The sequence below is a fragment of the Cervus elaphus genome, chromosome 8 (assembly GCF_910594005.1).
Source record: "Cervus elaphus chromosome 8, mCerEla1.1, whole genome shotgun sequence".
NCBI classification, from domain to species: domain Eukaryota; kingdom Metazoa; phylum Chordata; class Mammalia; order Artiodactyla; family Cervidae; genus Cervus; species Cervus elaphus.
Window position 1 is genome coordinate 44,668,437 of NC_057822.1, and position 23,529 is coordinate 44,691,965.

General features: G+C 43.9%; 1 protein-coding gene across 3 annotated transcripts in view; it reads right to left on the minus strand.

Annotated features, from left to right (window-relative positions):
* The window catches only part of LOC122698812 (aldehyde oxidase 2), a 79,524-nt gene that overhangs the window by 23,765 nt on the left and 32,230 nt on the right, over positions 1-23,529 (minus strand). For all 3 annotated transcript variants that reach the window (XM_043910436.1, XM_043910435.1, XM_043910437.1), the window contains exons 14-27: positions 23,172-23,356; positions 22,379-22,562; positions 20,688-20,780; positions 19,437-19,606; positions 18,764-18,878; positions 16,698-16,820; positions 12,444-12,540; positions 11,879-12,003; positions 10,999-11,132; positions 9,473-9,560; positions 7,011-7,097; positions 6,632-6,823; positions 4,384-4,611; positions 750-845 (exon numbers count right to left, since the gene is read on the minus strand). In XM_043910436.1, the coding sequence (XP_043766371.1) occupies positions 750-845; positions 4,384-4,611; positions 6,632-6,823; positions 7,011-7,097; positions 9,473-9,560; positions 10,999-11,132; positions 11,879-12,003; positions 12,444-12,540; positions 16,698-16,820; positions 18,764-18,878; positions 19,437-19,606; positions 20,688-20,780; positions 22,379-22,562; positions 23,172-23,356 (1,917 nt within the window). The remainder of the gene's footprint in view (positions 1-749; positions 846-4,383; positions 4,612-6,631; positions 6,824-7,010; positions 7,098-9,472; positions 9,561-10,998; positions 11,133-11,878; positions 12,004-12,443; positions 12,541-16,697; positions 16,821-18,763; positions 18,879-19,436; positions 19,607-20,687; positions 20,781-22,378; positions 22,563-23,171; positions 23,357-23,529) is intronic.

The window sequence follows — 23,529 nt, forward strand, 5'->3', positions numbered from 1 at the left end:
GGATTATTCTTTCTTTCTTTTGGGACTATGTCTTCCTACTTTGTGTATTTGTGTGTGTGTTAAAATATCTTTAAAAAATTATAGGATGATGACAGTTGATGAACTACTTGTCCTTGATGGTCAAAACAATATATTAGCCACCCAACATTATTGTCCAGACTTTAAAAATTATACATACTGGTCTCAAAATAGAAAAGTTGAGAAACCCCCTACTCTGGATAAACCTGCATGTGTACCCACAGCAGTGCTCTGTCAATTCAGTTCAGTCACTCAGTCGTGTCCAACTCTTTGTGACCCCATGGACTGCAGCACACCAGGCCTCCCTGTCCATCACCAGCTCCTGGAGCTTGCTCAAACTCATGTCCATCGAGTCAGTGATGCCATCCAACCGTCTCATCCTCTGTCATCCCCTTCTCCTCCTGCCATCAATCTTTCCCAGCATCAGGGTCTTTTCCAATGAGTCAGCTCTTCGCATCAGGTGGCCAAAGGATTGAGTGCTCTGCAGGCCCACCAATGAGGCTTTCACTAAGAACCACCTCCGTCCATAAACCCTGGCCAAGCTCCAGGGATGTTTGCACATGTATGGATTTCTACCACCTTTGCCATTCCATCTAATATGTAAGAAGTTTTTCAACTAAATAGTGAAGCTCTTAGGGTGCGCATACAGGGGGTTGTCATTAACTCTGAAGTTAGTGCCAAATGTCAGCCATGTCAACAGCATATAGAGAGATGGATTTTATTTCTCTCACCTGCAGCATTTTGGTGTGAATACCTTGTCCCAGTTCGTTGCCTCCATGTGTGACCAATACAGACCCGTCAGTGTAAATATGAACCAGCGCAGCTGCCTAGAGAAACAACACAGAAAGCACAGCTTGGTGCCAGTCAGCGTGTAGGGAGGTTCGGTGTCAGAACCGAGGGGGTGAAACACCAGGCTCGCGGAGTGGCAGGGGGCAGAGAGAGAGAGAGAGAGAGAGAGAGCTCCCCTGGTAGGATGCCGAAGTGCTGAAGTCGCCTACAGAGAACATTCCTAAGGAGCCTGGTTTCAGTGGGAGCCCCTTTGGATACCTTGGGGGTTGTGAGTATCGGTTCCAACTATTTGAAAGCCTCTTCTCCGCTTCAGTTCTCTGGCTGACCACTCAACCAGCTTCTGAAACATTGCAGGTTGCACAGGTTACATGCCAACCTGTGCTCAGCTTGGTGTGTGGAGATGAAAAAGATGCGGTTCTTCCTTAAGCAGCTCATGGGTAGTGGGAGGCAGGCTGGAGAGCGAGTCGTCATCGTGAGCAGTTCTGTGAGGTAATGGACGTGGCGGAGGGGCCCTGGGAGAGCAGATCCAGACGCTTCTGTGGAGCCTGGGCACGTGCTCATGCTTAGTAACCCAGTCGCGTCTGACTCTTTGCGACCCTATGGACCGTAGCCCACAGGCCCCTCTGTCCAAGGGGTTCTCCAGGCAAGAATACTGCAGTGAGTTGCTATGTCCTCTTCCAGGGGCTCTTCCCCACCCAAGGATCTAACCTGCATCTCCTGTGGCTTCTGCACTGACAGGCAGACTCTTTACCACTGAGCCCGGGAAGGGTGCCCCTAAATGACCACTGAATAGAATCAGAGGGAAGAGGGGTTCACCACTGGGTAAGGTGGACAAAAGCTCCCCACCATCTGTCAGGGAAAACTGGCTCCTGACTACAATCTGAGGACCTTTGGGATTTGGTCTCTAGAACTTTCCCAGATTCAGCTGTCTTTTCCCTCCTTGTTTCCAAGCCTGAGAGCTGCTCCTTGCCGACCTGTGCTTTTGCTGGTGTGGTTCTCTCTTCCTGGCCCCTTCCCTGGTCTTCAGACCCCTGGTCTGTTCTGTGAAAATGTCCCTGAACCCATCTTATTCCCCCTAGGAAGGATCAGTCACCCCTCCTTGGCACTTATGGGGGTGCATTGGGTTGAATAGTGTCCCTGCCTATACCCCAAATTCATGTCCACCTGGAACCTCAGAAGGTAACCTTGTTTGGAAACAGAGTCTATAAAGGTATAATTAGTCAAGATGAGGTCATACTGGATTAGAAAGTGAAAAAAATGTGAAAGTGTTAGTCACTCAGTTATATCCAACTCTTTGCAACTCCATGGACTGTAGCCCGCCAGGCCCCTCTGTCTATTGAATTCTCCAGGCAAGAATACTGGAGTGGGTAGCCATTCCCTTCTCCAGAGGATCTTCCCCACCCAGGGATTGAAACTGAGCCTCCCACATTGCAGGCAGATTCTTTACTGTCTGAGCCACTAGAGACACCCGTACTGGATGAGGGTAGACCCTACATTCATTGACTAGGGTCCTCATAAGAAGGTCACGTGAAGATGGAGGCAGAGACTGGAGTTCTGCAGCCACAAGCCAAGAAACTCCAGGAACCCCCAGAAGCTGGAGGAGGCAGGAAAGGAGTCTTCCCTGGAGCCTTCAGAAGGCCTTGCTGACACCTGGAGTTTGAAGTTCTAGCCCCTAGAACTGAGAGAACAAATGTGTCATTTTAAGCCACCAAGCTCGTGGTGCTTTGTTACGGCAGCCATGGGGAATGAACACTAGCGTGACAAGCTCCTCTCTGAGTGTCTCTCAGAGGAGGGGCCCTGGTCTGGCTCATCTCTGAGTGCTGTAGAGAACTCTGAGCAGGTCTGAATCACAGAGACACTAAATACGTATTTGTTAAATTGGACGAATGGAAATGTGGCATTTTTCTTTCCAGGAGGAGGAGGAGTTGGGACTTTAATCTGTTCATGTCTGGAGATGCCCAGAAGCCCAGGGTGGCTTGGAGCAGCTCCAGAGCATCAAGGCTTGTGGGTGCTAATAATAGTACTTATTCACTGTGGGCCCACTGACTCTCTCTGAGGACAGTGCTTCTCATACCTAATTGAGAGAGTGAGTGTTCCAGCTTTGTGAGTCATCAGCTGACCTGGAATAACACACTTCAACTCCCAAGCAGATGATTCTTGGGTGCCTCAATTTAGAACTCTGTGGGGAAGCTGGAGGCCTTTCAAATGGAGACAAAGTCAGTGCTTGATTGAAAGGTGGTTTTTTTTGTAGCAAGATGAGAAATTTGCTCCCATGGATGATGGTAGAGAGTAGGATATGGGAGCCATACAAGTGAGGGGAGATGTGGTATAATAAAAAATAAATATGAAGCACAAGGATATATTATACAATATGGGGAATATAGCCAATATTTTATAGTAGCTATAAATGGAGTGTAACCTTTCATATTGTGAATCATTATACCGTATACCTGTTAAGTATTGTGCAGCAACTAAACTTCAATAAAAAAATAATAATCTCCCTCCCCCCCCAAATGTAGTGTTTGGCCCTGGTTCTTAGTACAGAACTCTTAAAACCCTTGGAATTTATCATCTTCTGTATGCTCATGGGATGGTTCATGGAGGGAGTGTAAATAATTTCAGAGTGGGTGCTCATTACTACAAAAATCAACCACACAGTCAGAGGGTGCCGTCTCTCGGCCTTGTTTCCCAGTCTCCAGGGAGGGGAGAGCAACTGGAGGTTGAGTTCAGCCACCCATGGTCAATAATGTAATCAACCATACCTATGTAATGAATCCATTACCCTTCCTTGTCAAATGTCAGGGTTCTGGGAGCTTCCGGGTTGGTGAACACATCCATAAGCTGGAGGGGGCATGCCTGGACAGAGAGAGTATGTACGCTCGGCTCTTGATCTTTGGGGTCTGTGCTAACTCTGGGTAGTTAGTGCCAGAACTGAATTGCTGGACACCCAGTTGGTGTCAGGGAGTTGAAGGAGAAAAGACAACACTTGGTGTCAGAGAGAAAAACCACCCTGGCAGCTATCTAGGATCGTTTATGCTCCATTGATTGATTCAGTCCAGATTTGTAGACTTAACAGTTAGCCTCCTCCTGCCTCTTTGGACCTATGGGCTCCTGTCCCCCTTTTATTTTATTTTTATTTTTTTCCTGTCCCCCTTTTAAAAAGTTATTAATATTTATTTTTTGGTTGCTGGGCATATGGTATCTTAGTTCCCCTACCAGGGATCAAACCTGGACCCCCTGCTTTGGAAGCACGGAGCCTTAACCAGCGGATCACAGGAATCACTTAACCACAGGAAGTTCCTACTCCTGCTTCCTGTTTGAACAGTGGGGTCAGTGTGGCCAGCGCCCCACCTCGGCGGTCTTGCTGCTCTGGCTGTCATGCTCGCGGATGCCGTTTTCTGCCACTGAGGTGTTTTTCTGCTGCACTGTGTTGAAAGTGCTTGCAGGTGGGGGACTGCTTACTTCTCCCAGGTGCTGGGGGAGGGGCTCAGTGCCCCGGGGAAATGTGACACTCTCCCCAAGTCAGAGCCAAGTGTGTCCTATAGGAGGGTTACCACCCACACATGCAAGCTTTACCTGATGATAGCTTGTTGCAACAAAGCCGACTGAAAATTTCATGGGAATCACCGCAATGCCTCTTTTCTTCCAGTAATTCTTCTTATTGAACTCTTCCACTTGCATTCTTCTGTTGTGAAAGGAAGACGTGTCCAGACATTCGTTCCAACATCTTATCAGGTTCTCAGGGTTGAACGCTTGTTTGTAGATGGTTTTATCAACTGTTCGGTACATGTTTTTCTCCCTAATCTGAAGCGAGTGAGAAATGGAATCACTAGTTATGATAAGACAGAAAGTGATTGCGAAATAGAGATCTGAGAAGCCTCCCCACTAAGGCATACACTTCAGTGGGGAGAAGACAGGGTTTTTGTTTCTTTTTCTTTGAGCTCAGTCTTTGTTTTTGTAGAAATAATGAAGCATGATTTCTTTTCTTCAGGGCACCAATCAGGGTTTCTGCCTCCTTAAAGGGCAGAGTAGAGGTACTCACTGATCTGTGAAGGGCAGTGGGATGGAGGCGCTGAAGGAGGAAGAGTATCCTTTTTTTTCCTGCACGGTTCAAAGGGTGGAGCAGAGTTAGTAGATGGTATGTTAAAGCAAGGATTTATTGTCATAAGGAAGACTTGTTTTTCTAGAGAGGGAGAGCCCTGCACCTACTGACAAATAGCAGATCTTCTCTAAGCCTTCCAATTGCCTTTGGAATGTGTGGTCAAATCTTTAAAAAATGTATTTAAATATGGGTGTGTCATGCCCTAGAAACTTGCAACATCTGACAAAGAAGCAGGGGAGCCCACTGAGATATGCTCAGGGTTTTTCATCATCCCCAATCACTCTAATGATAAAGGAGTTACGATTAATAGCAGTTACACTGGAATAGTACCGGTTTATGGAAACAAACATTTTCATGAATGCTAACTCATTTATTTCTTGTGGGAACTCTGTGAGGTGAGTCGTGTTGTCCTCATTTTGTAGATAAAGAAGTGGAGCCACAATGAAGCTGCCTTTCATTGTTCAAGTGTTCCACTGGCCCACATGACCTTTCATTCTCTGTGCTATTATATCTTCAAGGCCACGCCAGTGTCATCCTCTCCAGGAAGTTCTGCTCCATACCCTCCACCAAGCCAGTGTGATGTTTGTCTCCTTTGTATCCACAGAACACTTTATGTGACTTCTCTTGGGATAACCATCATCTCCCTTGTTCAATATTTAGGCATTCCCCTGTACATAAGAAGTACCCCCAACAATTACAGTTCACAGACCTGGTGGTCCTCCCTGTTGAATTTAATGACAAAGAAGTTCAAAGACATGGAGAGTCTTGCTGCAGCAGAGGGTCTCTATTGGGGGAAACAGGGGATGGAAGTGGAAAAAGTAGGCTGGGATTTGCTTGGAATGAGTGAGGAGTTGGAAAAGTGTTATCAACAATTATCTCAATTGTCAGTGGCTGCCTCTCTTTGGTCTGGCATATTGTACATATTATGAACACTTTAGGATCTTGCACAAAATAATATTTTTGGAGGGCATTCTTTTGGCAGTACCTCTCAAGAGTTTTCAAGTGCACCAGCAATTCTGCTTCTGTAAGTTTATTGTACAGATACACACAACAAGGCAAAGATATAACCTTGGTACATTTGTACCAATACCAATTAAATAGCAAAAAATGGTTAACAAACTGAATATGTATCAATAGTAAATTGTCTAAATAAATTTAGACACATAATAGTACTATCCAGTCATGAAAATGAATGAAGTAGTTCATTCTACTAGCATGAGAAGATGGCCAGGAGTACTGTCAAGTAGAAAAGGTAAGGGGCAGAATTATGTGTTTATTATAGTCTCATTTTGAAAATATGCATATAAGTGCACCTATCCATCATATGTTAATGTTTATGTATGTAGAAATACAGATGGGTGGGTAAACAGAGAAAGAGCTAGAACAGTAAACAGAACTGTTAACAATGTTAACCCTTAACCAATAGGGATGGGGATAAAAAAGAAAGATGTTTGCTTTTCACTTTAATAACTTCAGTATGGTTTTGAATTTTAAAAAGAGTAATTCCTTTTGTACAAATTAAGAAAGGAAGAAAATAAATTGTTGCAAAAAGAGGAAGGCCAATATGTGGAGGTGAACTCTTTTAGATAGCCCTTAATTTATCTTGAGTTCCGAGCCAGGTCTAATTTGTGTGGCTCTTCCAGGGTGTTTCCTTGGGTAGCCAGTTTCCTGCCTCCTCTGATTCTCCAGTAGCCTTGGTTATGACTTTGATATCTACCTTACCTTTTCTGGAGGAAGGCCACATTTGGCGGCCACAGCTGTGATGCACGATTCTGTTACCAGGGTTCCTTGGGGGAAGCCAAATCCTCGAAAGGCCGTGTTGGATGGTAAATTTGTCAGGCATGCACGGCCCCGGAACCTGAGGTTGCGGATTTTATATGCATTTTCCAGCTTCAGGATAAGAAATTCTGTTACCTAAAGTAAAAGGAGATATTTACATATACCGGACAACATTTTTTTTCTTTTCTCTAAAAGTCAAATACAGTGTTGAATTGCTTGTGGAACGAGGTAAGTATTTGAAGAAACTGCTCCACAAAGACTCACACAGAAATTCTGCATTCTGTTCACAAACCAGGATGGCACTGGTTTCTGATATACGTACCAGCTCTGAGTCATCCAACGTGCACCCTCCGTTAATGAAGCACTCGATGTCTAGAGCTTTGATTCGCCCGTTGTCCATAAATCCCACCTGTCACCGAATGATGGACATTTTACGATATGTTTGGAATTTGATGCTAAGTTTGAGCCATAGCTCAAGCAGACCACTCCCATTTGCTCTATGGTGGACTATGGCTGGATAGTCCCTTGTTTTTCACTGCTTGGCAGACAAAGACCTCCTCTGACCTGAACTTCGCTGAGCTCTTTTCTTTCAACGTGTAATTTTCTGGTTTCACAGTCAGTGTGGAATTCTAAACTCCTTGCTTGTCTCCCAGCATTTAATTGCTACCCCCTTCTTCCTTCTTCTTGGAAGATTCTCTTCACTTTTTACTGATTTTCCTTCTAATTTAGTCTTTGGTTTTCCGCCTTGTGGGAAAGTCTCTGGGATTCCAGAGTGTGTCAGAAGGAATAGAAGTGCCTCTTGTTATGAGAAAGCCTTGGAGATTGGGGAATGGACACAGGAATGACTGCCCTCATCTTACTGAGCTAGTGAAGCACTTTGTCACTCTTGAAAGATGGCATGAATGTGAGCTGCTGTTACTACCAGGACTTACTGAGTGCACCTTGTATTTTTCTAAAGTTGCCACTCCCTTCCTCCCACCTAGACCATTTTGTTTGCACAGCCCAGAATGAAAAGAAAAATTACCACTCACTAGTGTAGTTCCACCAAGAAAGAATTGACCCTGGTTCCTTTGCCTTTTTGAAAACAGGGATAAATACATTGATGGAACCATTTACCATATTCATACTACAAGGGAAATTTTGGATAACAAATCAGAAAAGTTAGGAAATGAAGCAAAATGTACAAGTTTAGAATTTATGGTAATTTTGACAAATGCTAGGCTGAAGTTTTCAGGAAGAAACGATTGCTAAGCAAAACAGTACCATAAGTGAGGGAGCAGAGGTATTCTTAAACTGTTGAATATAAACTTTTCAAGGATTTGGGAAGGACTTATGCACACACAAACATTTATTATGCTAGTTTATGAATAGTTCTGAATAAATAACCAAGCAAAACTTTGAGGATACATACACATTATAATATTGGAAGTAAAATTATATTTAAAAATAAAACTTTTTTCAAAAAGTCTATTTGTTTTTTAAAATTATATTTTGTATTACTATAATTACCAAAATATTTATAGTCTAGAACCCTCCTAATAAGTACTAGTACTAAAACAGTCTCATAACTATGGTATAATTGAAGCCTGATTTATAATCCAGCCCAAACCAAAGAACTCAACAGCTACCATAACACCAATTCCCACAATCCCAGAGGGTGCCTTCACATTGCTCTTGGGCCTAGACGATAATAAGAGTTGTGAGTATTCATTTATTTTTCATTTGAAGGTGAAAAAAAGATTTATTGGCCAGCTATGGTCTTTCCCTCTAATTAGAAAAATTACTAATGTCAGTGGAAGAAATAAAATTGCGCTGTGCTATGGAAAGCTGTGGTTTAGTTACAGAGAATAGAATAATTTAGTAATCGAAAGCAACAACCAAATCGGACAGAAAATCTATGTGTATGCTATGTGTGCTAAGTTGCTTCAGTTGTGTCCGATTCTTTGTGAAACTACAGACTGTAGCCTGCCAGACTCCTCTGTTCACCGGATTTTCCAGGCAAGAATACTGGAATGGTTAGCCATGCCCTCTTCCAGGGGATCTTCCTGACCCAGGAATTGAACCCATGTCTCCTGCAATGGCAGGTGGGTTCTTTACCACTATCACCATCTGGGAAGCCCATGTGTATGCCATAAGCAATTCCCAAATAGAGCATGTTTGATACGGAAACAATTACATTAGATCTGTCCTAACAACTCAGCCACAAATTTGAAGTGTTGTTGTCAGCCAGATCCCAGCAATTATTTACCATAGTGTTTATGCTATTGTTGCACAAAAATACAAAGGATTAATTTGAGACAATTTTAAATTATTTCACTAGTTAGTGGATTCTTTTTCCTATTTGAAAAGAGCTTTTTGTGACACTCATAACCGTTTGGTGGGAACACTTGTAAAAAAGGATTTTGCAGTTAAATTGGTCAAATCATTTCCAAACATCTGTATTGTGAAATAATATTTTTATCATCAAGAAGCTTTGGTATAACAAATGTCTAAGGTTTCACTTTGTCTCTGAGGAATCACTAACATAAATCCCGTTCCTTAAATAGTGTTTTTATCATTATTGGAAACTGTATTTTTTATCATTTAGCTTCTTCATAATTTTATAATAGATTTACTAAAAGTTCTTCACAAAATATTATGAGTATTCAAATACACAGCATCCGTTTTAACATTGTAGATGTTAAGATGATTGTTTTTAGAATTCAGCAAAGTAAAAATAGTAGAAAAGGGTAAAACCATTCAAATAAAATGAGGTACTTTAGTATTCTCCTCTTTAATACTTACTTTATATTTTCCAAATAATGGGTGTCTTCCCCCAGTTATTAACATATCATCTTCGCGATCAAGAACAAGACGAATGGGGTGACCAGTTCTAAAAAAAACAAATTTTAGATTCTTCTTCCATTGCACCCATCCATTCATCCATCTACTCATCTACCATTCACCTACGTATTTATCCATTCTCTCATTTAACTATCTACCGTCCCATCTATCCATCCCTCATCCACCCTGCCACTCATATGTACAAGCATTCACTTAACCATCCACCCATCACTTGTACATTTGCTGATTGCATACGGTGTGCTAGGCACTGATATGAACTGATGCAGGGGTCTTCAGGTACATGTTGAAAACCCACGATTCTACCAGAATTTTCTTTTTTCTTTAATGGTGAGGATCACCTGGAGCATCGGTGAAATGTAGTTTCCAGTCCATCTCCTGGTCATCCTGATTCACTGGGTCTGGGGTGGGGAGGCAGGACTTTCTATGAACTTGGGAGACTCTTATTATCAATAGGTTGGGAACACTGCTCTGGGGACTACTTAATGCACAGCAGGGATAGTAACTTGAGGCACTGGTTCTCATACTTGGATGCACAGTGGAATTACTGGGGAATTTTTAAAATAGACTGATGCCAGGGTCAATGAGGGGCGGCCTAGGTATTGGGATTTAAATGCTCCCTAGATGATTCTAACATACAGTCTTGTTTGAGACGACTTAAATGCACAAAACCTGGTGGAAATACAATGAATTAATTATTCCTTGCTGAGTCATTGGTGGGTGTGAATAGAGTTTCATTATGAAAAAACTGGGGATGCGATTCAGATTCTGCCTTCTCCCCACCTGTCACTGCAAAATGAGACACATGTCTGAGTGCTCTGGGACCTCTGAATCACGTGGAAACTGTCAAGGGAAGCAGGACCTTTGAAATTTGCAGGACAGTTGGTGTTTTGACATAGTAACAAAACAAGACAAAACAGCCATAAAAATGAACAAGGAATAGAAAAGTCAGCACTTGAACAGCATGAAGAGTGTAGGAGCAAGACTTCCGGTTGAGGTTAGACCAGGAGCTCTGTCTGAGGATGTCTTGTGTCCACTGAACATCCATTGAAGAGCCAGCCCTTCCCAGGAGCAGGGAGACTTTTCTTCCTCACCCCACTTTGTCTTCAGCTGGTGGTAGGAAGGAAAAGTGGGGGAGCAGCCTCTCCCTTGGCACTCCACTTGGGCAGGTGACTTGCCCACCCCTAAATGGGTCACCTTCCATGAAGCTCAAGGATGGGGCAGTGTCAGCTCTGGAGGTGTTCAACTAATAACACCACTTTTCCTTTATAGAGCAAATTAGTCTATTCAAACTTCTAAGTGCATTTGGCTTTTCCAATAACTTTGGGAGGGTGGGTAAAAGAGACAAGAGGCTGAGTTGCCCAAGGACACCCAGATGGTGATGACAGCAGCCCGAGTGACCCTCAGGCCGCTGATGTGCCCTCAGCTCTGTGCATTTTATGCCCTCCCGTGTCCCTAGGTGCACTTACTTGAGAGCACCCACAGCTGCAATAGCCCCGAAGACAGCCGGTCTTCCTATCTTCCCGCCAAAACCTCCACCCACTCGCTTTACGTGACAGGTGATCCTGTTGCTGGGGATGTTTAAAGTAGAGGACACTGTTTTCTGTAAAAGGTAGGTGATGGGAAAGTTTTACAAGGGTGAAGTGGTAAAGAAGGTTTTTGCTTCCTAAAACACAACATAACAACAAAATTCATCCACACCTACTGTTAGTAAAAACAAAGAAATAAACAACTGAGACAGTCTGAACCTTTCAGAGTTCTACTGAGTTCATAAATGTTGCTAATCTCCATAAAACAAACTTTCCAGCAGAAAAGTGGTCTTTTCCAAAAGGGAAACTGTCAGAGTTCTGGATTCCTGTCAAAACTTGGATCCTAGCCCAATGCCTATACCTAAAGTCCCAGTAAGGTGAAAACCAGCAAACTCCTGACAAGCTATTAAAGAGGAAGAAATGTTTGCAGCTAAAACCCAGAGCACTTTATGGCTGGGGAAATGATAATGTGTTATGAAGTGCTGTGTTTACTCCAAAGGTTGCCTGTAGTGATTATGTTAGGGGAAAATCAAGTACAGGTATAATTGTGTCATCCAATCACTGTCACATTTAAGCATGAAGCCAATGAATGTTCACTTTAAATTGAAATTGGCTGTGGCTGTTCTTTCATTTACTTGACGAGACCGGAAAACATAAAAATTGGTTCCGGGGTCTTATACATCAGTTGCTCTGCTGATGTATAATACTTAGATTCTAAGATTCTGCAGGTAAAATGGGGGCCGTTGTGAGGCTGTGGAGGCTGAAGGCCATGAGGGAATTGGGAAGTTGGGGAGGAGGTGGAGGAGATACTGGACCTCACCTGCACGTGGGCTGGATCCTGTGCTGACACATAAATGTCCAGTTCTTTGTCCTCTGTCTTTGGAATAACTAGCACTGTCTGTGTTTCCATGTAAAAATGCTCTTGTCCTCCAACATGAACCTCCCCTGTTAAGGGCGAGAACAGGAAAGTGCCTGAAGGTGTGTGCTGGTTGGGGAATTCAAAAGCAAGTGAGACATGGACTGGCTGGCTGGATTTGTCCTGATTGAGAAACTGATGATCAGGTGTTTTGTCCTGTGACAACTGAGGTCATCTGTTTCACAGACTGCGGTTCTGGATAAGAAGTTGAAAATCTCTGCTTTTGTTCTTCATTCTGTCCTTGACTAATCAAAGTCTTAGGAATTTTCTATTTATTCTGTTGCTCCCTACCTGCCCCCCTCCCAACCCAAGCAACACATGCACAATTTGAGAGGAAGCAAAGGAGGAGAACTTTGGCAAAATGCCACGACTTTAGGGGGTGGTCTTTCTGAGAGGAAATCACGTGCTCTCCTGTCTGTTTCAAAAGAGAATCGCACAAATATTCTAGGAAACATCCTGAGTCACTCACCTTCAACAATTTGATCAACTTTTTCAAATGCCTCCTCGATGTTTCCTTGTTCAAGTTTTCTTTCAGGGCACAGGAATGAGTTGTGTTTTATGGCATCCTGAGTGACAGGAAGAAAAAAAAGCTAATTCTTTTTGTTGTTTCCTTCCACTGGCAAATTTTTCTTACTCAAAAGCCGGCAAACTCCGACAATCGCCATCTGCTAGGACACGTGAAAGGAGACAGGCCAGCAAGGGAGTGTGTCCTTGAGTAGCAGACTCCCCGCAGAGCTGGGATGCCATAGGAAATGACTTCTCAGTTGCAGAGAAAGCCAGCAAGGGTTAGAGAGACATTATGGTTTGAGATCTGGGGACACCATGATGGCCCTCCCCTTTTCCTGCTTCATGAATAAAAATACTTGTGTCAGACTTCACGTTGAAGGGGAGGACTCAAGTCCTAATGCACTCTGGGGCAAGAAAACCCAACAGAGATATGGTAGGCAGTTTGTTCATTTCTTTGTGTGTTTGGCATATCTCATAAGGGCTTCCTGGCCCTTTATGCTAGGTTATTTTTGCAACAATATTATGAACTGACTGACACATGAATACTGGGAGCCATCCTGTCCTGCCGTTCTGTGGATTGATCTATGACAGTTGATTCTTGCTTAACCTTTCTTTCTTTTCTTTTAAAAAAAAATTTAATTTATTCACCGTAAGCACAAATATGCCCATTTGCCAAGAGTATAGTGTTGAAGATCGACCCCCACAAAAGAAACAAAATGCAAAGCAACTTCTCCCCCCTCCAGAAAACAGTTTTCCTCAAATCACCCACTAATTTAATAACAGAATTTTCCAAATGTTAAGAAATCTAGGATTATTACCCTGTAATGATAATGCCTAATAACCTTTAGATGCAGGTGTTTTCCACATTTCACAAGGGTACCTGACTCCTGCGTTCTTACTCGCTAACGGTCTCAAGTCCATGGCCTTTTTTGTTAATGACAATGAGAATAGTGAAAGCAGCTAGTATTTATTGAGTGCATGTTTTGTGTCAAACACTGTACAATAGACAGTGTATTTACATATATTCTCACATGAATTCTATTATTCTCTCCACTTTCCGCATGAAGAAACTGGGCTTAAGGAGGTTCAAATAACTTTCCCAAAGTCATGCGTCAAATAAGTGATGGAGGCAGTTTTCAAGCCTGGCTCAGTTTTCAGAAACCTCTTGCCTAATAATAAATGCTTGATTTCTCAAAGCAGCAGAAAATGAAGAATATAGCTGAAGTTTTCCTTTTTTTTTTTTTTTGCTATACCAAGATCTCAGTATGTCAATCTAGTATGTGTGGAAGTATGTTTATTGTCATCTGTAAATATGTCCTAAGTTAGTATAATCTTAGTATAATATATGTATATTTAGCAGACACTAACTAGGTGCCAGCCACTGTTCTACATGCTTTCTGCATATTACCTATTAACTCATTTAGTCTTCAACCTGATGAGGCAGGTATTATCACTGTTCCCTTCATTTTACAAAGGAGGAAACTATGGCACATATATGTTAAGAAACTTGCCCAAGGTCACATAGATAAGAAGTGCTGCAGCCAAGATTCAAACCTGGCAGTTTGGTTCTAGAACCAGTGCTCTTAGACAGAACTCTATATTGCTTCTCATAATATACAGTCATGTGAATGAATGAATGGATGAATGACTATTGGTATATATGACTGTTCTTTTACCTACTTTTCTTCACAGAAGAACTCTTTTTGCTGATGGTGGAGAGTCCTATTTTGAGGCAACTCTAGATCTCTAAGCATTCTGAGTCCCAAGGTATTTCATGAGTACCTTTGGGTGCCATTTTCCCCCCTTGAGGAAATGGGATTGGAATTGAAATTTCAAAAACCCTTGTTAGGATCCTAGTACAACTCTGGAAAGGGGTGTGAGCCGAGAAGAGTGGCCTGAACTTCTTGCAAACTTGACAAAATGGGAATTTGGAATAGAGTTGATTTAATTAATTGCACTCATCTCACACACTAGTAAAGTAATGCTTAAAATTCTCCAAGCCAGGCTTTAACAATCCGTGAACCGTGAACTTCCACATGTTCAAGCTGGTTTTAGAAAAGGCAGAGGAACAAGAGATCAAATTGCCAACATCCGCTGGATCATGGAAAAAGCAAGAGAGTTCCAGAAAAACATCTATTTCTGCTTTATTGACTATGCCAAAGCATTTGACTGTGTGGATCACAATAAACTGTGGAAAATTCTGAAAGAGATGGGAATACCAGACCACCTGACCCACCTCTTGAGAAACCTGTATGCAGGTTAGGAAGCAACAGTTAGAACTGGACATGGAACAACAGACTGGTTCCAAATAGGAAAAAGAGTACGTCAAGGCTGTATATTGTCACCCTTCTTATTTAACATATATGCAGAGTACATCATGAAAAGCACTGGGCTGGAAGAAGCACAAGCTGGAATCAAGATTGCTGGGAGAAATATCAATAACCTCAGATATGCAGATGACACCACCCTTATGGGAGAAAGTGAAGAGGAACTAAAGAGCCTCTTGATGAAAGTGAAAGAGGAGAGTGAAAAAGTTGGCTTAAAGCTCAACATTCAGAAAACTAAGATCACGGCATCTGGTCCCATCACCTCATGGGAAATAGAAGGGGAAACAGTGGAACAGTGTCAGACTTTATATTTTTGGGCTCCAAAATCACTGCAGATGGTGACTGCAGTCATGAAATTAAAAGACGCTTACTCCTTGGAAGGAAAGTTATGACCAACCTAGATAGCATATTAAAAAGCAGAGACATTGCTTTGCCAACAAAGGTCCATCTAGTCAAGGCTATGGTTTTTCCAGTGGTCATGTATGGATGTGAGAGTTGGACTGTGAAGAAAGCTGATCGCCGAAAAATTGATGCTTTTGAACTGTGGTGTTGGAGAAGACTGTTGAGAGTTCCTTGGACTTCAAGGAGATCCAACCAGTCCATCCTAAAGGAAATCAGTCCTGGGTGTTCATTGCAAGGACTGATGCTGAAGCTGAAACTCCAGTACTTTGGCCACCTGATGCAAAGAACTGACTCATTGGAAAAGACCCTGATGCTGGGAGGGATTGGGGGCAGGAGGATAAGGGGACTACAGAGGATGAGATGGCTGGATGGCATCACCAACTCAATGGGCATGAGTCTGAGTAAACTCTGGGAGTTTGTGATGGACAGGGAGGCCTGGCATGCTGCAATTCATGGAGTCACAAAGAGTTGGACACGACTGAGTGACTGAACTGAACTGAATTTAGAAAGAACTAGAAACATGACCTTTTTAACACTCTGAATATTGATCAAGTTGTACCTTTTAGGGACGTTTTTAAAATATTCAAATGGTTCACTAGGGCCTTTGAAAAAATTTTATTTCTTTCACAAGCCAAAATTAAGTAATCTTTTTTTTAAACTTAATTGATATGAACTTATCTTTCATTGAATTAGAGCACACAAATGCCATAAATCCACATCTGCTTTTTCTAATCTAAATTCATTATTTTTGCTGGAAGTTGCATTTGTATTCCATCATCTAGACCCAGAAGCGAGGATGGAAATTTCTATGGAATTCCATCATGAAAGTCCCACTGCTTTTGGGCTCCATTTTGGAAAGATTATTGCTCCCAATATGCATTCCCACCATTTTCCTCAAGTAATAGAACCCCCAGTTTGTAGTGAATACCTGGCCACCTAGAATAAAATGTATGTTTCCCAGACCCCCTTTCTAGGTGTGTTGGTGTGGTACATGACTAGGTTCTAACCAAAGAGACATGGAAAGGTTATGTGCAGCTTCTGGAAAGTGTCTTTAAGGGGAGGGGATATTCTCTTCATCACTGCCTCATTCTCTCTGCTGACTGAAGTGTGGACTCAAAGGTCAGTGTTCAGTAGCTGTTGTGGACCGAAGTGTGATCTAGAGAATGGAAACCACGCAGGAAACAGCAACTACTAATAGATATAAGGAGCCCAGACCCTGACACTCAGAGCCACATGCAAGTTTGAAACTGACCATTTCTAGACTTTTTTGAATGTGTAGGAGAAAGAAACTTCTATTTTTTTTCCTGTTTCTTGGAACCAAAGCTAATTTTAATTCATGCAAGTAATACCTTCCAGAAAAAGTTGATTTTCCCAGAGTAAACCAATGACGAGAAAGAAGTAGAGCCTTGAATAAGTCTTGCATTAAGAAGTTTACAAAGGACTTTTGATTCTACAACCTTATAGGAGAGCCCAGGCACTGTGCTTACCTCGATGGTGAGGATTACGGGCTCCAGCTCTTCATAAGTTATCTTTATCTTTTCAATAGCATGTTTTGCCTGTACATCTGTTTCTGCAACCACAGCACAGATGATCTGGCCCACGCAGAGTACCTGTGAAAAGTATAGGCATGAAGCAGGGGGAAAATTCTGGGTAAAAGTACTATCAGTGAAAACCTACCAATGGCTGGTGCCTTAGTTACCATTATTGACCAATAATAACCAGACTAGAGTCACATAATGTGTTTGGCTAAGAAAAAAATTCTTTAAACTTTTAATTTAAAAGTTAGTTTAAATCATACATATGGTTTCATTAGCCATTTTACTCAATTGAATGTAAGCCCCAGAGTGGATGTGAAGTTGGCTGTGACGGGAATCTGCTATGTCCTCTGTTGAGGGTGATTCATTCATGTGTGATGCCTTCATGGAGTCATTTTAAAGATAAGGAGAGTATATTTTGTACACTATGATTCCTGTGCCTCCCTCCATAGTCTCCAAACTGAAGCACAGACCCCCAATGGGACTGTATTTGTAGATAAGGCCTTCAAAGAGGTAATGAAGGTGAAGGTTGAAGGTGAATGAGGCCCTAAGGTTGGAGCTCTAATTCAGTATGAATGATGTCCTTATGAGAAGACATAGGGGGAGAAAAGGGAATCCCTCATGGCCCAGTGATTAGGACTTCACGCTTCCACTGCAGGGTCATGGGTTCCATCCCTGGTAGGGGAACTAAAATCTTGGATGCCACAAGGCGTGGCCAAAAAAAAAAAAAAAAAAGGAGAGATAGGAACACCAGGGAGGCTCATACACAGAGAAAAGGCCATCTCCTATGAGGACACAGGAGAAGGTAGCCATCTGCAAACTGTCAAGAGTGACCTCAGGAGAAACCTGCCAACACCTTGATCTTGGACTTCTAGCCTCTAGAGTTGTGAGAGAACACATTTCTGCTTTGTAAGCTACCCATTCTGTGGTATTTTGTTTTGGCAGCCCGAGAAGATAACATAGCTCCTAAGCAATAGCCAACCGCCTCATGTGGAAACCGAAAGAACAGTGGTTTGTTTCATGGCTGGAGGAGAAACAGCCTGAGATGTGACAACAGTAGCTAACACCTAGCGAGAACCTTCACATGCCAAGCATTGCTTAAACGCTTCACATGTATCAGCTCATTTAAGTTCCATAACAATACAATGAGTTGGGTTCCTCTCATTATTCCCATTTTTCAGGTGATGATATTTTACAGGTATCAAGACACCGTTTCACAGGCGATGATTCAGAGCTAGTGAGTGGCAGAGCGAGACCATGAATCAAGATAGTTTGGCTCCAAAAGCAAATGCCCAGTGAATGATGGTAGAATTGAATTAAAGGGCAGGAATGACATGAGCAACTTTATTAAAAATGGAATATGCGAAGGTCAGTGGGAGGTGGTAGGGAGAGGGTTGGTCCAGGAAGGAAGAGAGTTCAGTGTAAAGAATGGAGAGTGGCTGTATATTGTTTTCTCCTGTCTAGATTTTTTCAAGGATTTTCCGTCCTGATACACGCCAGTTCTTGCGCTTATTCTTCAAATGAGAGTAAACTGACTCAACGGTACACAGTGGGAAAATGAGTATTTGTTGTTTTTCTGTAATAAATTTCCTTTTTGCAATGTTATTTCCTGATTCCAGAAGAGTAGGTCTATAAAGGCATTGAAAAGTGAAAGCGTGTCTGCTCAGCTGTGTCCGACTCTTTGTGACCAGGTCTATAGCCTGTAAGGCTCCTCTGTCCATGGGATTTTCCAGGCAAGAATACTGGAGTCATTCCCTTCTCCAGGGGATCTTCCCAATCCAGGAACAGAACCCAGGTCTCCCTCATTGCAGGCAGATTCTTTACCCCCGGAGCCACCAGGGAAGCCCCACACAGAAGCATTAGAAGAGAGAGAGGAGCATTAGAGAGAAGCTGGAAGAACTGGCACTCCTGGCCCCTAGTGGCAGAGAGGGCTGGGAGAGGATGGAAAGCTGCCTGGAGGCGGCACCTTGGTGAGCATCTGCACCAAGTCACATGAGACAGCACGTTCTACACCTCACCTCATCTACGGCCAGCAGTTTGTCATCTTCCGTGCCGTTGGTGCCTGGAATGTCCTTCGCTGTTATCACATCAACCACCCCAGGTATTTCAAGGGCCTCGGACAAATCAACTGATCTGAAAAAAGAGATATATTTGAGAAGTAGGAATCAGTAAGCTTGGAGGGAGGGAGGGATAGAGCATGGATGAAAGTCAAAATATATGACAACTGGACTATAGGCCCTTACCAATCAGAGCTGGCCTGCCAGAGAGCAGGGTCCAGGAGCCTCCCTGCTGGGCCAGGGATAACACTGTAGCTGCTGGAAGAGGAGAGGAGGGGGTGGCCATCGTGGCTGTGGCAAGGGGCATCCTAAGGAAGTTTCAGACAGTGGCCACATTTACCATTCAGCAATAACCTAGTTCAGGGTTTTAATATTAGCCCTACTCAGAGCCACGCCTGAGGCTGCCGCAGGGAGATGAAAGCAAGGGCCCATAGTTCTGATTTTTTTTTCTCCCTTTCATGATGTTCATTTCTAGTGACATTCCTTTCCTCCTCCTGGGGCTAGTGACCTTTTAAACATTCTTTCCATTAGGTTCTTTGGGTTTACGACATTTCAAAAGAACAGTCACATTGCTTCAGGGAATCCCCAAGTGTGTTTTAGAAAGAGTTTTTTTGAAAGCTTTTCTTTTACTTACATGATTTTTGCATGGGCTCTGGCACTGGTCACTAACGCCATGCAGAGTTCTTTATCCACCATGGGGATGTCATCACAAAACTCGGCCTCCCCGGTGGCGTGTTTGAGACCCGATAGGTGCATGATGGGGCGTCCGACTGGATCTTGGAGGGGCTGGTGAGAATCGACACTCTACAGAGAAAGACAAGAGCTTCCCTGGGAAACTTCCATCTTCAGGAGTGGCCTGGCCAATTGCCAACACTCCTGATTCAGGGTTGAGAAATCAGACAGTTGCCCTCAGTCAACAAACACTGGAGTGGGTCAGATGAGGATGAGAGTTTAATGACGTAACTTGGTCGGGTAGCTGTCATTTCAGCTCTGTGGCAATGCTTTAGATGGGGCCAATGTTTTAGTGAAATTGTGAAGTCGGTGAAGGAGCACTCTGGCTTCTCCTTTTGGCATCTTCTTTTCCCGAGTGGTGGCCCACATCCCTGTCTTCTGGAATTCAGGGGTCTTTCTGTCCTGCCTTCTTACCTTTCTAAGGATCAGCCTGTTTACACATAAAGCCACCATGATGATGAGGCTTGGAGTGATATAATTCCTGAGAGTGGGGCACCAAAATCTAAGCCAAAAGCCTGCTGATTGACTGGAGCAGGGTCTCTGGTGGGGGCCTGGGGGGGCCAATGCAATGGAGCCCATCCAGATCTGGATCCCTGGGAGTGTAATAAGTGGAATAAGGAACTCCTTATTCTGGAACTCCTCTACCAGAAGATGTGTGTGGAGTGAGTGTGGCGATCAGGTGGTGGGAGGGCTTGGGATCCAGCGGAAAATTATAGATGCTTTCCCAATTGCCCTTCGAGAGAAGGGATTCAGTTGCTTGCAGGCTCTCATTTTGCTGACTGGAGGTTAAACATTTGCAATCAGGGGCTGGAGACTGAGCCCTGCTACTGTCCTGCTCTGTCCTTGCCCCACGCCCAGCCAAGCTACTCTTCAAACATTTGCCCAAAGAACGGCAGTTGGAAGAGACTCTCAGGTATTAGTTGGATGGTCAAGCTGCTTCAGGTGACTTTGGCCTGAGGGCACCCAGCTTCAGTAGTTCGAGTCTAATCTTAGATCCAGGCCCTCCCTGCATCGGCCTGCAACAAAGGGCCAATGTGCTGGAAAAACTCAGAAAGTCAGAGTTTCCCAGGAAACGGGCAACTCTGAAGTGCTCGCTTGTTCACACAGCTCTCACTGTCTCTTAGCTTCTCAGTTTCCATTGGATTAAACTCACCTGGTACCTTTGGACTCCCTGGGAAACTGTGCCTGGGAAGTCTTCTAGAGCGCTCAGGAATCGGTCTGAAATTTCAGGATAACGGCGGTTGTTCTGAAAGATGATTCAAAACAATAAAGATAAGCTGATTAGTCTATGATTCAACTGGGCTTTGATTTACGTGAAAAAGATTTGGCTAAGGTCACCGAGAAACCATAGGTTCAGGTAGCAGGGATGATGGAAACCCACAATGCCTCCCAGGTTCTCACTTTGGCAAATGCACCTTGCCCTCCCTCCCTTTCCACACGAGGAAGACCTGGACAGACTGGTTGAATCTGATCCTTGAGCCAAGCTAGCCCGAGGAGGGAGAGGCCCTCTGGCAGCGAGCTGGGCAGAGGCCGCAGGAAAATCAAGAAAACTGGGGGCTGGGGAAGCCATTCTAGAATGAGCTGGGGTGGTTCACTGCCCACAAAAGAACCCAAATCTTAATTATTTTCCTCAGCTTTTCTGGGAGAGCAGTGAGACTGGAAAGGCTCTTTGGATGTCACTGAAACATATCTAGTGTCTTGATTCATAAATTCAAGGGTGGCAAGAGTTATTCGAGTAAATGTGGTTTATGAGGGTCTTCATCTTTCTTTCTTTAGTTCCCCAACCAGGGATTGAACCCGTGTGCCCTGCAGAACAAATGTGGAGTCTTAGCCATTGGATCACCAGGGAAGTCCTGTGAAGGTCTTCATCTGAATGAATAAAAACCAGACAGGTTTAGGAACACGTGACTGTTGGGGTGGGGTGTGGTTGGGGAACACGGGTGCAAGGTAGGGTGAGAGTTGCAGTGATAGTCTGGGGAGGAAAGATAGGCGGAGGCGGGAAGAGAGAGAAAGAGAGAAAAAATGTTTTGCTTTGGTAACTTATTCCTGAAGTTTATAATCAGAAATTCGGAGAAGCAGCTACTTATATATTAGCATACAGGTGGTGCTAGTGGTAAAGAACCCACCCACCAACGGAGGAGACAAAAGAGACAGGGGTTCAATCCCTGGGTCAGGAAGATCCCTTGAAGGAGGGCACGGCAACCCACTTCAGTATTCTTGCTATGGACAGAGAAGCCTGGGGGGGGGGCTACAGTCCGTGGGGTTGCAAAGAATCGGTCGTGACTGAGGCAACTTAGCATGCACACAGAAATGTTTTAATTTTTTGAAAAATAAAATTTTATTTAATGTTTCATATTGAATATAAAATTCCAGAATAGGCAAAACTAATCTATAGTGTCATTAAGCAGATCAGGGTTACCTGGGGGCAGGGATGAGAGTGTTGAGAGCAGAGGGGCAAAGGGCACTTTTGGGGGTGATGGAAATACTTTTGTTTGAAGTGGTGGCTGCAATGGTTTACACATTTGTCGAAACGCTCTGAGTTTAAATAATAGGTGCATTTTGTTCTATGTAATTATACTTCAACAGAGTTGATTTTAAAAGAAAAACAACTGCACACTGGAGGCAGGGACCCCATCACGTTTCCCTGCTCAGGGCACTCGGTAAACATCTGTGCACCAAAGACAGTCTGGCGTCCTGAGCCTCACCCCACAGTAACCCTGAAGGGCTGAACCCTGGAAGAAGGAAAAGCTGGAACTGACAGGTTGCCCACAAGACAGTTTGCAAAAGGAGTGGGGAAGGTGGGAGCTTATGCTGCCAGGAGCCCATAAAAGCCAGAGCACTTACAGGCACAGGGAACGGTTTTACGAGGTTCTTCAGTTCCTGCAGAACTTGTAGGTAGAACTTGAAGAAGAAGCTGACTACCAGAGTCCTCTTGAATTCCACCCTCCCACCTGGAGCCCAGCCTGGGAGGGAGACTTCGTCCAGGAGCCGCCTGCAAGCCTCATCCAGCATCAGCTCATCCCAGTGCCTGGGAGGGGTAGGGGCAGGAAAGAAGCAGTGAGAAAAGGCAGTCTTCATGACCAGAGGTCTCCGTGACTAGAGGCCTGTGCTAGATGCTGGATGGTGATGGTTCAGAGACACCAGGGTCTCATTTTATGAGTTGGATGGAAACTTAGAAATCACTTAAATAAGCTGTTTGGGGAAACCGAGGCCTGGGAGGCTGCGTTAAGTAGCCCAGACATGCTAGAACCCAGGCATTAAATAAAGAGATGACTATGGCCAATCCCATGGTGAACTGGACAGGACTCAGACTTGGACACCGCCTTTGCCGAGAAGGAAACAGAGTGCCCCAGGGCAGCGGGAGCGATGGGGCGCGCTTGAATGCTGCCTGGTGTGGGTTTGCCAGAGCGCTGATGTGTGCAAAAGCCCTGGGGCTGAACGCTTTCCTGGGCCATTTTCATGGTACACCTCGCCCAAAGGGTGGTGCCTTATTAGCCAAAGTCAAATGAGGTTAGAGTCATTTAGCAAAATTACAGAAAGAACAAGCAACGACTCTACATATAGGAGTTTCCATCTTTCCACTTTTTGTTTTTTTGATGTCAAGCTTCACCATCAGGGGACACGGTTCGTCGCTTACCTTCCTAGGAGCTGCTGGCAGGACTTATGTGCCCTGACTGTGGCAGCCCCGACCCCCCCGTAGGTAATGCTCAGGTCCTCGATGATATCTGTGCCCTCTTTGAAGAGGACTCGCATGCCAGCATTCACGTCGGGCAAGGCATTTTGCTGGCACTGAGCCTGTCGGAAGGCTGACACAAATTCCCACTGTGGAGACAAGGACCATTTGGAGTTATTTGATATGTCAGAACTAAGAGCGAGTTTTCTGCTTCTTGGTGCCACTAATTAATCACTTAGACTCAATCGAAAGAGACACAATCTGAGGACAATTTGGCTGCCTCTTTGTTCAAAGTGATGTCCTCCCAAAGGTCCATCTTCAA